Source organism: Adiantum capillus-veneris, chromosome 24 (assembly GCF_014529385.1).
Source record: "Adiantum capillus-veneris isolate H3 chromosome 24, ASM1452938v2, whole genome shotgun sequence".
In the NCBI taxonomy this organism is placed as follows: domain Eukaryota; kingdom Viridiplantae; phylum Streptophyta; class Polypodiopsida; order Polypodiales; family Pteridaceae; genus Adiantum; species Adiantum capillus-veneris.
This window is the reverse complement of record NC_140954.1, coordinates 122,018,893-122,033,732: the sequence shown is the minus strand read 5'-3', so window position 1 is coordinate 122,033,732 and position 14,840 is coordinate 122,018,893. Positions and strand designations below refer to the sequence as shown.

At 48.7% G+C, this 14,840-nt stretch overlaps 1 protein-coding gene across 3 annotated transcripts in view; it reads right to left on the bottom strand.

The window, feature by feature from the left end:
• LOC147427051 (piezo-type mechanosensitive ion channel component) overlaps positions 1-14,840 on the bottom strand; it is a 195,619-nt gene that overhangs the window by 81,991 nt on the left and 98,788 nt on the right. For all 3 annotated transcript variants that reach the window (XM_086499262.1, XM_086499260.1, XM_086499261.1), the window contains 2 exons: positions 2,382-2,555; positions 1,496-1,732 (listed from right to left, as the gene is read on the bottom strand). In XM_086499262.1, the coding sequence (XP_086355388.1) occupies positions 1,496-1,732; positions 2,382-2,555 (411 nt within the window). The remainder of the gene's footprint in view (positions 1-1,495; positions 1,733-2,381; positions 2,556-14,840) is intronic.

Below are 14,840 nucleotides of genomic sequence, written 5' to 3'. Positions count from 1 at the left end.
TGTTCGCAGGTTCAGTTCCAGGAACCTCGAACAAAGCTTTGGCTCTTTGACACTTTGGTCACTTCGGCCATGCTATACGGAGTGGAGATATGGGGCCCCTCAGTTGATCATCGTAACAGAGCTGGCAGTACTGACGGATGGAGATGTATGGAGAAGCCCTTGGTGTCTATGATTTCCCGGATGATTAGGGCGGAGCTCGCTGCTCCTCCATTGATAGTGGAGGCACTCACTCGATCAATTTCATTTATGCATAGCACTTGGGCTCTCCCTACAGACAGATATCCTCGATTAGCACTAGAGTCTTTGCGACATCTGGCATTGTAGGAAGATAGATCATGTTGGTATGCAGAGATGGCATCTTGGTTTCAGTTACATGGCTTTAGTATGGATCGGCTACCCCCATTTCAGTACTCTCTGGATGCACCCTCCATCTCCCTCACTAGGGCAGAGATTACAAGGCTCATCAGACAGGACTTGATTCAGATGGATACAAAGAGGACATGGATGCAACCTACACATGAGCTAGGTACGAAGATGACTTTCTATAGAGAGCATCTTCTCCAACTCACGGAGGATGGTTTTGTGATCAAACTAGGATACATGGACACTCATCTATCCCACGGGATACGATGTGCTATTGGTCGGATACGCACATCCTCACATCAGCTAGAGATCGAGACAAGCAGATTTAGAGGAGTACCCGCTGAGTCCAGGATTTGTCAGGTGTGCCAGGCCAGAGACAGAGCTACATTACATATGTCACTGCCCAGTATACTAACAAATACAAGGCCGCTTTCACTGTCTATTCAGAGAGGGTTTTGGTCCACTTTCTAGAGTCATGAGATACCAAGATCAGAGATGCCTCGGATTATACTTACTGGAGATTCGCAAACATAAAGAAGACCTCTTGAAGAGGGGCACAATGAGAGAGATCCAGCAACAACGGAAGATTCCAGATTTCTTTCAGTCACAGATAGAGGAGTCTGAGCAACCCCAACAACATAACAACACTAGAGGCATACTGCTTGATCCGGCGATAGAGTTGGGGGGGTTCCATCACCCACGGATGAGGGGGCCCTCTCGACATCGACACAGACTAGGACAGAGGATCCATACCATACTGGCGCGACATAGGAGCCGTCTTGACAGAGTGCCTACCTTGGAGGACATTGAATCTATATAGCCTTTTGGATACTGATGTATATGTATATGATGCCTCGACTATCAGAGAGCTCCATTGTATCAGCTCACCCTTTGTATTCCCCTTGTGTCAGCTTGCACCCCAACCCTACCCACTATTTTCTTTTCAGTTCTTTGTACTTTTTGTACCCAGACCTGTTATTAGTTTCACCATATGTAACCTTTTGGTCTCATAGGTCATTTTGGCCTTTTGAAGACGTTAATATTACATTTCAGTTCTCTCTCTCTCTCTCTCTCTCTCTCTCTCTCTCTCTCTCTCTCTCTCTCTCTCTCTCTCTCTCTCTCTCTCTCTGACCTGTCAGGTTGCTCTCCTGATAGAAGTAATCCAAGTTGCTTGATGCGCAAACAGAAAGTAAGATAAGACCACTAGTTGTGCTCTTGAATATTTTCAACCCAAAAGGGGGCAGCTGACTCCTTCTGACCAGCCTAGCAATGAACAAAAGAACTCGAAATCCATGCACTTGAAGAGAAGAGAACACCAACAAAGTTGTAATCATTACAAAATCCAAAAAATTTCCTGTCTCGGAGAGACCTGCAGACACGACAGCATTTATGATTCCAAAACCACAATGGGCTACTGGTCTGCTATATTATAACAAAATCAGTAAGCATGGAATTTTCCTTGATTGCTTCTGTTTAGAAAATAGTGATTTACGTTCTGTATCTACAAGAGAATTTTCTTGAATGTGACAGACACCTGCGTTCCTCTAAAAGATTAATGTCACTAAAAGCAAGTAGAGCCTACATACACTGACTTTCAATGCATTGTTCCACTTTAATACTGACTAGTGTGCAAAGCCGATTGTTAGGAATTCAAGCAGCTATGCATCAGTGCTAGCTTCAAGTTTTTCGATAAGACTAATTCTTGAAGTTTACCTTGCATCTTTTGTCTCACAAGCTCATGTAAAAGATAAACAAATGACATTTTATACATGCAATCTTACAAAAAAATAAACTTAAGCGCTCTTTTAGTATCCAAGTGTTGAAGGTTTTGTAAGGCATGCCTACTGCATAGGAAAGAATGACAACTGGGCCTCTAAAAATTCAGAGACATCACTTGCCAAGTATACATCAAATTGCATGAGAAAATGTGTCTACCTCCATGCCAACAAAGAAAACATCCACTTTTTGAAACGTGAACGGTAATACCTAATGATGAAAACTTGAGTCAAAGAGATTACCCAATACAATAAGAACTTGTCGAATCCAGTTGCCAGCAATGGCTATTTGGTCCGCAATGAGGGTTAGCCTTAACAAATACAGCATCGCAACATGGGTCCCACAAAAAATTATCACGTAGTGCCTCATTCTTGTGGATAAATCTGGCTTTAGCAGAAATGCCAGGAAGAAAATCACTGCAATGCAGAAAGAAATTAGAGGTTAAAGTGATTAAACGACTGAAGAACAAAAAATGCAGATGCTTATAATCTTAAACAAGAGAGAAGAGTTGCAGACGTAAACGTGTCTAGTCTTGAGATTTTTTTTCTTTTATCAACAAAAAGAGGCTAATTTCTTTTATTTGAAAACCACCTGACTGCCCAAAATGGTGCCGATTCTGACTGATGTACAAAGCATGCCGAAGGCGACATCTGACAGACAAACCACGTGAAACTGAATGAAGTGGAAATGCCATGGGGAAAAAACTCTCCTAAAGAGATTTAAAAGTGCCCTGGCTATCTGCAAAAGAAAGGAGGAAAACTGCTGCTGAAAGATAGGCACTTCCCACCAAAAGTGCTCTCTACACGAAAAAATCCCAGACAGCCACCAGTAGTATCAGCGAGAAAGGAACTTGCTGCCAAAGGCACCTGCTCAGTGTCGGGCGAAAGCCCACCAACTAGTACCATCTGCAAACATGAAGCTGAGGTAGCACAGACAAGAGATACCAGTCGATGACAAAGATGATAGAGAAGAACTGGCATCACCAAGAAATCTACTGAGGCAGGCCAAGAGGAAGAACCATCATGAGTACTAAAATGTAGCTTCCAAGGAGGTATCAACCTCTGTGGAAGACAATTCACTTGCTGAAGGTGGCTTTTGTAATCAGAGTTGGGGGACTAACTCGAGGGAACTCCGGAGCCATTGCAACATGTCCATCAGTAGAAAACCTTGTAGAGAGAGTAGAGCTCCAAGCACCCCATCACACACCAAAAAAACAGAGCTCAAACAGCAAAGATGAAGAGAAAACAAAAAAGAAAAACGAAAATCAAATAGAAAATAAGGCCAAACTGACAAGACAAGCTTCACACCCCCAAAAGCAAGCTGGAGTCATGAGGTACGAGGATCAGAGATGCCTGGGTTTGTTTCTGCTCGAGTTGGGCAGACACAGAGAGAGCCTGATGTGAGGAGAGGCTAGCCAGTCTCAGAGACACATCACAGACTTCTTTAGAGCAGACACTAGACACCCCGAGGAGCTACTAACACAACAGATCTTGTCGCCTCACACCAGAGGCACACTGATCGATCAAGCGACTGAGCAGGGGAGATCCAGACGCCCACGATTGCGGAGGACTACACAGCATCGACGGAGGCTACATTAGAGGATTCGGATCACTTTGGCCTGACATGCACGACGCCCGGTCAGACTACTGTCCATGGAGGAGATTGATGAGATCCGCCAGCAACCGGTGCTGGATTTCTTGTGACTTGTGATTTAGCTATCCCAGCTAGCTGCTTAGTTCACACCTACCAGTTTAGGATCCCATGGTACTTCTATTTTATTATTTTATCATTTTGTTACTCTGACTTTGTATCAGATTCACAACATTATAATGCTCTGGTCTGATAGGTCATTTTGGCCTTTTGAAGACATTAATATAACATTTCATTTCTCTTTCAATTCAATTCAGTCTTTCAAGTGAAGTAAAGTGTCCCTTGTGTTTGTGCGGAGTACTACATCCGAGCTAAATCCGTAAACACTCCCGCTGCACCTGACACATTAGCTTTGCAATAATAGCAACGCATCTTCTTTTTGCGCTTTTTACCAAAATTTCCAGACAACATGCTGCCAACAGAAGCATTAGGAACAGGTGTCTTTCCACTCACAGAAGAACCATGAGAAGTGGCTACATTGTTATTACTACTTTTTCTTTGAGCAGTAATAAAGGTCTGTTCAAGTGCACGCTGTTAAGCCTTGTGTTTTTTGGAAAGTGACTCTTGCAATAGCAATGTGCATAATGCATCAAACTTGACAACTTCAAGATTTCCTTGGGTCATAAGTCTCCGGGTACTAGCAAAAGTGTGGTAGGAATCTGGCAAAGCATCAAGAACAGTCTGCACAAGGGAACTGTCACAAATGACTTGGCCCGCAAAAATAAGTTGCTCATTAATATCCTTAATACTAGCAAGGAAAGTGTCCATTTCATCTTCCTCATGCATAATCTTCAATTCTAGTTCTTTACACAACAATGCAGTTTTAGGCTCATTGCGACTTGCATAAAGACCAGCCAAAATATACCAAGCTTGTTTTACAGATTTCGCCGAGCGAATGTGAGAAGTAATAGTGCACTTCACAAACAATGCAATCAATGCATGAGCCTCCACCTCTCTAACATCCCAACGAGCTTGCTCAGCTGTAGGCAACAGCTCTGGCAGCAACAACCCTGCCGCCAAAACATGCAACATCCTCAACATCGCCTGCATCTATCGCTCACAGAACCTTCACTCACAGTATCATTCACTCTTCTCTCTCTAGTCTTAGCACATCTCTCATGAAGTAAAGTAAGCACTGAGCACTCATCTTGAGCATTCACCATCAATCACTTCAACTGCACATTACAGGTAACCCTCCTATTGTCTGGAATGAGCGTCTTGATGAGAGCTTTAAGACGATGAAGCACTTGGTGACTACGAGGTGACTACTGCACCAATGTTGCATATTGCGGATCCTAGCAAGCCATTCATTGTTAAAACAGATGCTAGCGATTATGCACTTGGTGCAGCATTTTATCAGGATGGATGTTCTCTTGCATTTGAAAGCAAGAAACTTTCTGACGCTGAAATGCATTACCTAACATATGCGAGAGCTTTATGCTGTAGTCCACGCTTTGAGAAAGTAGCTGCATTATTTGTATGGCTCTACCTTTATTGCATGGACACATCATCACTCTTTGCGCTAGGTTTGTTATCACGTGATCTCAGAAGCAAAAAAGCTAGATGGGTTGAACTTATGCAAGATTCGTTACATGAAAGGATCCAACAATTGAGTTGCTGATGCACTTAGCCAGATTCTTGAGGTTAATGCTTTGTCTATGGCTAAAATCTCTCGGGATTTCTCTCTCTCTCTCTCTCTCTCTCTCTCTCTCTCTCTCTCTCTCTCTCTGCCCTGCTCTCCCCCCTCTCTCTCTCTCCTGCGCTGCCCTGCTCGCTCGCTCTGCTCCCTCGCTTCCCCCTCGCCCTGCTCGCTGACCCCCGCCGCCCTGCTCGCTGTTGTGCCCGCCTGCAGCCCCGCGCCCAGTGCCTCCCCCTCCTCGCGTTGCCTCTGCAAACCCGCGCGCCCCCTCCCCCCCCCCCCCCCCCCCCCCCCCCAAAAAAAAAAATAATTTAACGTGTAGGATGTCCCCCCCTTCTTCTACGCGTAGGAAGTAAATTTTTTTTATTTTTTATTTCTATTTTTTTGAGACCCCGCCCCCGCCCCCGCCCCCGCCTTCGCCCCCACCACTTTTTAACTTTCGGGCCCCATAAGTCATTATGGCCTTTTGAGGACTTTAGTATAACATTTCATTTCATTTCTACTCCCCCCCCTCCTTCAATTTTGTTTTCGAGGCGCGCGCGCACACACACAGAGCTGAACATATTGACCGGGCCACACCGCCTCGCGCTCCGCCACTCGTTGCGATCGCCGCCAGTGTGGGTGCACACGTACATCTAGTGCCGCGTTAGCTGCTAGAGTGGGTGCACACACGCATCTAACCCCCTTGCGGGCGGCAATCAAACATGAGGAAGACGAATGAAAAAGCCGACCCCTTAGAGAATGTCATTCGAAAATGCAAAGAGGAAATGACGGAGACCATCACCAAGATGAACCGCAATCTCTGGGGCACAATAAACATTCTCGAAGGACGTGTGCTGATCCAAGAGAGCAAGATAAGCACGCTGGAAGACCGAGTGACGACCCAAGAGGAAGAGACCACGTCACTCAAGAAAGAACTCGCCGAGGCACTGGGCGCGGGGCTGCAGGCGGGCACAGCAGCGAGCACGGCAGTGGGAGAGCAGGGGACAAGCAAGCTAGGTACATGTGGGTGAGACTGAAAGGAGAGACAGGCAGATACCTCTATCTAGCTATTTGTTACTTTCCCCCGAGTACATCAGTTTATGCACCACCCAAAGGAAAGTCCCCTTTCTCTATTTTGGATGATGACATATGGGAGTTCTCTAGGGACCGTGACATTATCATCCTCGGCGACTTCAATGCTAGGACTGCCCATCACCAAGCAGTGTTTTATGATACTTCAGAGGAGATGCTAAGAGAGATAGATGTGGCAGAGACGGGCCTTTCCAGACTATCACACGATATGGAATATACTGAGTATGGGCGACACCTGATAGACATGGGCACTGCACATGGATTGGCCATCTTGAACGGCCTACAGAGATTTCCTGCTGCGGAAGGCTTTACATGCTTCCCACACAGACATGGAGCCAGCACGGTGGACTATGTCATGGCACAACCGAATCTCATCTCTAGTATCGAGGATCTCACAGTTGGGCCCAGATCGGTGGGGGTGGCGGTAGATCATGCTCTCGTGTCGATGACCATCTCCTTCCATTTCAGTGCAGCACACAGGCCACGAGTAGCAATCCCTACTCGCTACACATTCACAAGGGAGACGAACTCTGTATACATGGACGGAATCTACAGACGCCTATGCACTGAGAACCCGGGGCGACCTCTGGAGGAGCTAACTACTATACTGACACAGACATTACATGAGGGAGCAGCTGAAGCATACCCACACACCCAACCTGAGCAGAGCCGCCGATTTGGGAGGATGCCTCAGAACAACTGGTAGGATGAGGAGTGCCGCCAGACTAGAGCCAGACTTCAGAGGAAGGTGCTGTTGGGGGACGTCACTCACAGACAGTCACAGATGGACTTCCGACACCTGGTGCGGCGGAAGAAGAGGGCTTTTCTGGCTAGACTCGAACAGGATCTATATCAGCTATTCTTGAGTCAAGACTCGTGTGAGGCGTGGCGGCTCTTTCATGAGCAGTCCCCCCCCCCCCCTGCTATTTCCTCCACAGAGACCTGGGGTCAATACGCATCATCTTTGTACAAAGTACCTGGACAGCCGCCCCTACCCAACCCCCCAGACACATGCCCACATACATGTGTCTTTTTCACTGCTGAGATGGTGAAGAAAGCCATTGACAGGATGAAGACTGGGAGAGCATATGATCATGAGGGCCTAGTAGCTGAGCATTTCATGCATGCCAAAGACCTACTAGCAGAGCTTCTAGCAGTTATGTTTAACCGTGCCATGTGTGAGGGCCTACCGGACACTTGGAGCCTATCTACGATCGTACCTCATAGTTACCAGGAACGGGAAACCGGAACGGGAACGGGGAACGGGAACGCGGAAAAAAATGCCATTCCCTGTTACGGGTACTCACGTTTGAAACACGGAATGGGGACTCGGAACGGGAACTTGGAATGGGAACGGGGAACGGAGACCTGAAAACGGCCATTCCCTGTTACCTATCTTCAAATCAGGAGACCCCATGGAGCCTGGGAATTATCGCACTATTATGATTGGGCACACACTGGCACGGTTGTATGCATCCATTCTTGAGCAACAGCTGAGTAGATGGGCAGAGAGGGAAGGAATACGTGCAACTGGGCAGGCAGGATTCAGGAGAGGCTTCTCTACTCTTGACCATATCCTAACACTCAGGGCCATCATCGAGGAAGGCAGATCTCATGGGAGACGGATCTATTGTAGCTTTGTGGACTTCCGCAAAGCTTTCGACACGGTACCCAGAGCTAGACTGATGCGCACATTACAGGAAATGGGAGTACCCGCAGAACTCATTTGGGGGATCATGGCATTGTACAGATCAATAGTAGGGCATGTACGCACCCCGGAGGGACTTTCCCACTCTTTTCGGTATGTATGTGGATGAGGTTTCTGACTACATTGACAGCGATGGGGATAAAGGTGCATGGATCCCCAGAGGCAATGCAACGTCAATTGGATGCTCTGCATACGTTTGCCCACGAAAGTGGTTTGTCTGTCAACCTCGGTAAAACCAAGGTTATGGTGTTTAATACCACCCCACAGTGGATCAGGAGGTCAGCACCTACACTCACATACGGCCAGGAGACTGTGGAATACACAGACGCTTACACTTACCTTGGAGTGGTTTTTAGCGGACCTACATTCTCACTCAGAAGAGCATTAGGTAGATTGGAGAGGATGTGTTCGCAGGTTCAGTTTCAGGAGCCCCGGACGAAGCTCTGGCTCTTTGACACCTTGGTGGCTTCAGCATCGCTCTATGGAACCGAGATATGGGGACCTTCACTGGATCACCACCGGAGGACGGGTCGCTCAGACGGATGGGGGAACATGGAGAAACCTCTCGTCTCTATGATCTCGCGGCTCATTAGAGCCAAGGCATCAGTACCATGGGCCATTATCCGAGCAGAGCTAGCGGCCCCCCCACTTGTGGTGGAGGCGCTCACCAGATCAGTCTCCTTCATAAACCGCACATGGGCACTTCCTAGAGACAGATATGCTCGCATAGCACTTGAACCCTCTCGACAGTTAGCCATACAAGGAGATACAACATGCTGGTATGGGGAGATGACATCATGGTTTCAGGCACATGGGTTCAGCATAGACCGGATGCCACCATTCCATTACTCATTGGATGCACCATCTCTCACCCTTACACAGTCAGAGATCACCAAGCTCATACGCCAAGACATGACCCAGCTAGACACCAGAAGGACATGGATATAACCAGCACAGGAATTAGGCACGAAGATGGCTTTTTACAAAGACCATCTTCTCCAGCTTACGGAAGATGGTTTTGTGGCGAGACCAAGATATATGGATACCCACTTGTCTCACGGGATACGATGTGCTATTGGCCAGTTACGCACATCTTCTCACCAGTTGCGGATTGAAACGGGGAGATACAGGGGAGTAGCAGCAGAGGACAGGACATGCCCCTTGTGTAACATGGAACCTGAGACAGAGCTACACTATACATGTCGCTGCCCCGTCTACTACGAGATACGAGGCCGCTTCTATTGCTTGTTCAGAGAAGGTTTTGGACCACTCTCAAGAGTCATGGGATACGAAGATCAGAGATGTCTGGGTTTGTTCTTGCTCGAGCTGCGCAGACACAGAGATAGCCTGATGAATGGCGAGGCTAGCCAGTCTCAAAGACGGATCACAGACTTCTTCAGAGCAGACACGGGACAGCCACAAGAGCCACTCCCACAGCAGAGCTCCCCCTCGTCTCACACCAGAGGCACACTGATTGACCGAGGGATTGAACTGGGGAAATCCAGACGCCCGTGACAGCGAAGAACTACACAGCATCGACGGAGACTACGACAGAAAATTCGGAGCACGCTGGCCAGGCATGCAGGACGCCCGGTCAGACTACTAACCATGGAGGAAATTGATGAGATTCGCCAACGACCGATGCTAGATCTCTTGTGATTCAGCTATCCCAACAAGCCGCCCATTTTTTCCTTAGTCTTTTGCTTCGTTCACATCGATCAACTTAGGACCCCATAGTATATATCTTTGTTTTGTACTGTTGTTAGGTTATTTTGTTATTTTGTTACTCTGACTTTGTATCAAATCCACCACTTTGTAACTTTCGGGTCTCATAGGTCATTATGGCCCTTTGAAGACGTTAATATAACATTTCATTTCATTTCTCTCTCTCTCTCTCTCTCTCTCTCTCTCTCTCTCTCTCTCTCTCTCTCTCTCTCTCTCTCTCTCTCTCTCTCTCTCTCTCTCTCTCTCTCTCTCTCTCTCTCTCTCTCTCATGTCACGGTTTGGAATTGCAATGGAGACCTATGGACACACCCAGAGAGACTTGAGGAGGTGATGAGAGGTCGAGACATCATTCTACTTACAGAGACACACGAGAGCCCAGAGAGAGGGCTACCACGGATACATGGATTCCAGTGGGAGTCTCTACATCGGGGGTGTATGCGCCAGCACACCACTCGTGGCTCAGGAGGAGTGGCCATACTCTTTAGACAGGGGCTTCACAGTAGACTACAGATTGTTGCCCGGGACCCACAGGCCCGCTACATGTGGATTCGCCTCGAGCTCTCACGAGACAGGATCGTCTACATTGCCCTTTGCTACTTTGCTCCCACAGGCTCCAGATTCGCCCCTATTGAGCAGGAGTCACCGTACACATGCCTCACGGAGGAAATTATGGAGTACTCCACACTGGGTGAAGTCTTCCTTATGGGAGACTTCAATGCTCGTACGCGCAGTGAGCAGTGTGAGGCATATGACCACGAGGACTCAGAGGCACTACACACTCTAGATGAGGAGGCTACTATGAGAGATACAGCAGACAGAGCTCCAGTCACAGCCTACGGACGACATCTACTTCGACTTGGCTCCCAGCACCGTCTCGTTATTTATAACGGGATGGTCCAGTGGCCCACCTCAGGGGGCCTGACTTGTATGCCACATGGAGTTGCAGAGGGAGGGGGGAGTACAATCGACTATATTCTGGGACCCAGGGAGGCTACACACCTTATCACATCCTTCACCATTCCACCCATACCCATCGGAGCCGACCACACATACCTCTCTTTCTCCATCACCGGAGATACCATCCCACACAGCTCCACAGCACACACTCCACACACCACCATCCATTTCACACATAAGCTAGCCTCTCTTTACTCGGCCAAGGTCGAGCATGGCCTATGCCTCCTCCACCCATCCACACCACTCTCAGTTCTCACATCACATATCTCTTCCGTTCTCCACACTTCAGCTATTAGCTCCTTTCCACACACCACTCACACAGGACGCACTCCCCCCCCCCGAGACTATGCCTCAGAACCGCTGGTATGATGATGAGTGCAGAGAGCTATACCGACGCCTCCGCGCACAGCGAGCCTTAGGAGAGATCACAGAGAGAGAGGCCAGACGGCATATGAAGACGCTGACACGCCAAAAGCGGCGAGCATTCGAAGAGGCACAGGAGCTTGAGCTATACCGCCTATTCATGAGCATGGATAGCGCAACAGCATGGCGCACCCTGCGCGAGCCACGTCCGACTACAGCTATTGAGGATCCACAGATATGGCATGATTATGCAGAGCGACTTTACGAGGTGCCAGGACAGCCTCCTATCCCACAGCCACACGAGCCACGCCCCACGTGCTCCTCCTTCTTTACAGCACAGATGGTAGAGAGGGCCATACGCCGCATGCAGCACAGACGATCAGCTGACCATACTGGATTACAGAGTGAGCACATCATTTATGCGGCCTCCACTATAGCCCCGTTGATTGCACATGTCTTCAACCGGGCTATAGGGGAGGGCTTCCCAGAGGAGTGGACACAGCACACCATAGTGCCTATCCACAAATCTGGCGACACCCTGGATCCAGGGAACTACAGGACTATCATGATTGGCCACACGATGGCCAAGCTATATGGAGCAGTACTTGAGGCACAGCTCAGCTGCTACGCAGAGATCGAGGGTTTACGAGCTCCAGGCCAGGCAGGTTTCAGACGAGCTTTCTCCACCACTGATCACATCTTCGTTCTGCGCTGCCTCATTGATGGGGCAAAGGCGCGGAAGAAGAGGCTTTACTGCTGCTTTGTGGATTTCCACCAGGCCTTTGACACAGTCCCACGCGAGAGACTCTTCCAGCGCCTTCACAGCATTGGGGTACCAACAGAGATGATTTGGGCCATATATGCTCTCTACGAGAAGGTGACGGGTCGAGTTCGTTGCCCAGGCGGTTTTTCAGAGACCATTGCTAGCACCATTGGTGTTAAGCAAGGATGCCCACTCTCCCCGACACTCTTTGGGCTCTACATCGACGAGATCTCCGACTACATACTGCGAGCAGGGGGAGAGGGGAGCGACTTGGCAGGTACTCCGGTCCACATCATGTTATATGCTGATGATATTGTGTTGATTTCAGAGTCACCCGAGGGCTTGCAACGCCATCTTGAGGCCTTGGACGAATTCAGCACACACAAGGGGTTGACTGTGAACCTTGGCAAAACCAAGGTTATGATCTTTCACACATCCAGTGCAGTGAGGAGCGCTGCCACCTTCACAGCAGCAGGAGGAAAGGTTGATGTAGTCACCTCCTATGTCTACCTTGGCATCACATTCACCAGCCTACCAGGACCCTTCACTATGAGGCAGGCTGCTGCTGACAGGCTCACCCGAGGATATGCAGCTCTGGCCATGCTAGAGCGGAGATGCCACCAGGCACACTTTCAGGAACCCCGCACGAAGGGGTGGCTTTTCGACACCTTAGTCACCCCGGCCTTGATGTACTCGGCGGCAGTATGGGCACCAGGATTGACAGCTGACCAGTGGACACAGCTTGAGAGGCCACAGGTATGTATGATCTCACGCTTGCTCCGCAGCAAGAAGACAGTGCCACATGACATTATTAGAGCCGAGCTCGCCACACCACCCATGGTGGTAGAGGCACTATTCCAGACAGTCTGCTTCATCCAGAGGATGAGAGAGCTACCTCCTGACAGACTTACTCGTAGAGCATTTGAGGCAGCTATACAGCTATCAGAGAGTGGGCATGAGAGAGCATGGTACTCACAGGTCAGAGCATGGTTTGAGGGACACGGTCTTGACATGGAGAGCCTACCACCATTCCAGTACGACCCCCACTCACCATATGTTCACCTCTCTCGCAGTGAGAGGAACTTGGTACTGAGACAGGATCTGTGGCAGCTATACACTAGGAGAGTCTGGGAGTCACCTGGCTTGGGGACGAGGATGTCAGATTACAGAGACCAGTTTCTCACCATATTGTCCGGGGGGTTCATACAGAGACCACGCTACATGGACACATATATGCCACATAGCTCACGGGTGGCGATTGGTCAGCTGAGAGTGGCTTCACACAGGTTAGAGATTGAGATCGGGAGACATACTAGTGTTCCCAGGGAGGAGCGCGTCTGCAGAGCCTGCACAGAGGAGGTGGAGAGTGAGGAGCACTTTGTATGTAGATGCAGAGCATACACTAAGATCAGAGGCAGGTATGAGGCCCTATTCAGAGGACAGCCCACTCTCCGAGAGATCATGGACTCTCGAGATCAGAGACAGCTCGGACGGTTCTTACTAGAGATACAGAGCCATCGGGACACACTACTACAGCCACACACAGCTACACAGACAGAGGGGAGACAGTCGCAGCTCACAGACTTCTTTCAGAGGATTACCGCCCCTCCCCCACCAGACACTCAGAGGGGAGTGACACTCCCACAGGCGGAGGTGAGCCGAGCTAGATGACGACCACGAGTCACAGGCTACAGGGGCACGAGCTCCCACCACCGACAGATCGAGGAGATCCGAGCCCGGGAGCGCCGTGCCACTGAGGAGCGAGTGGCCCGGATGAGGGCCGACCCGACAGCTTTCATCCGGGCAGCCTTGGCACCAGACCCGCCCATGTACCACATCTTACATCCCCCCATTAGTACAGGATGGAGCTAGATAGCTTGATGCATTCTCATGATTGTACTACCTTGAGCATATAGACATGCATCCCTAGAGATAGAGCTCCATCCCTCCTCAGATACCCCACTACCTACACTCAGTTCAGTTTTGTATCAGTTTTTGTTTCATTTGTCTTTCCGATAGACGGATGACATACACACCATGTACATTTGATTTGTCTCATAGGCCGATTTCGGCCTGACATAGACGTTAAAAATCTTTCTTTCTTTCTTTCTTTCTCTCTCTCTTCGAGGGCTATGTCGTTCTGATAACCATTTTGGCAAGATATGGAATGAGGTCGAAGTAGGACGTGGCTTGCATATAGGTTGGGATGATGCAAGGACCCAAGTTAGTCGCACAAGGCAGATGGGACAGAGACAATATTCCATTAAAGGTGGACTATTGTTTAGAAATGGAAAAATCTTTGTGCCAAAGGTTTGACAAAGGATTTTGTTTGAATGCCACAATGTTCCTAGTACATGACACCTAAGTATACAAAGAACTTTAGCATTGGTCAAACGATATTTCCATTGGCCAAGGATGCGCTCTTACATAGAGAGCTATGTGAAGAGATGCACTCCGTGTCAAGTCAGCAAGGCAGAGCGCCTTAAGAAAGCTAGCGTGCTACATCCATTAGAAATCCCTAATGCGAAGTGGTAGAGTATTTCTATGGATTTTATTGTTGATTTGCCAAATACTAGTCGTAGCAACAATAGCATTTGGGTTATGGTTGATAGACTCACAAAAATGGCAAAGTTTATACCAACGAAATCGATAGTAAAAAGCCATGAGTTGGTATTGTCAATAATCGGGGCACCAAGTTCACTAGACGATTTTGGCGAGATGTATTTTCTCACCTTCAAACGAAGTTGAGTATGTCATCCTTTGATCATCCGAGTCTAAGGGACAAACTAAAAGAAGGAATCAGGTGTTGGAAGATGTGTTGA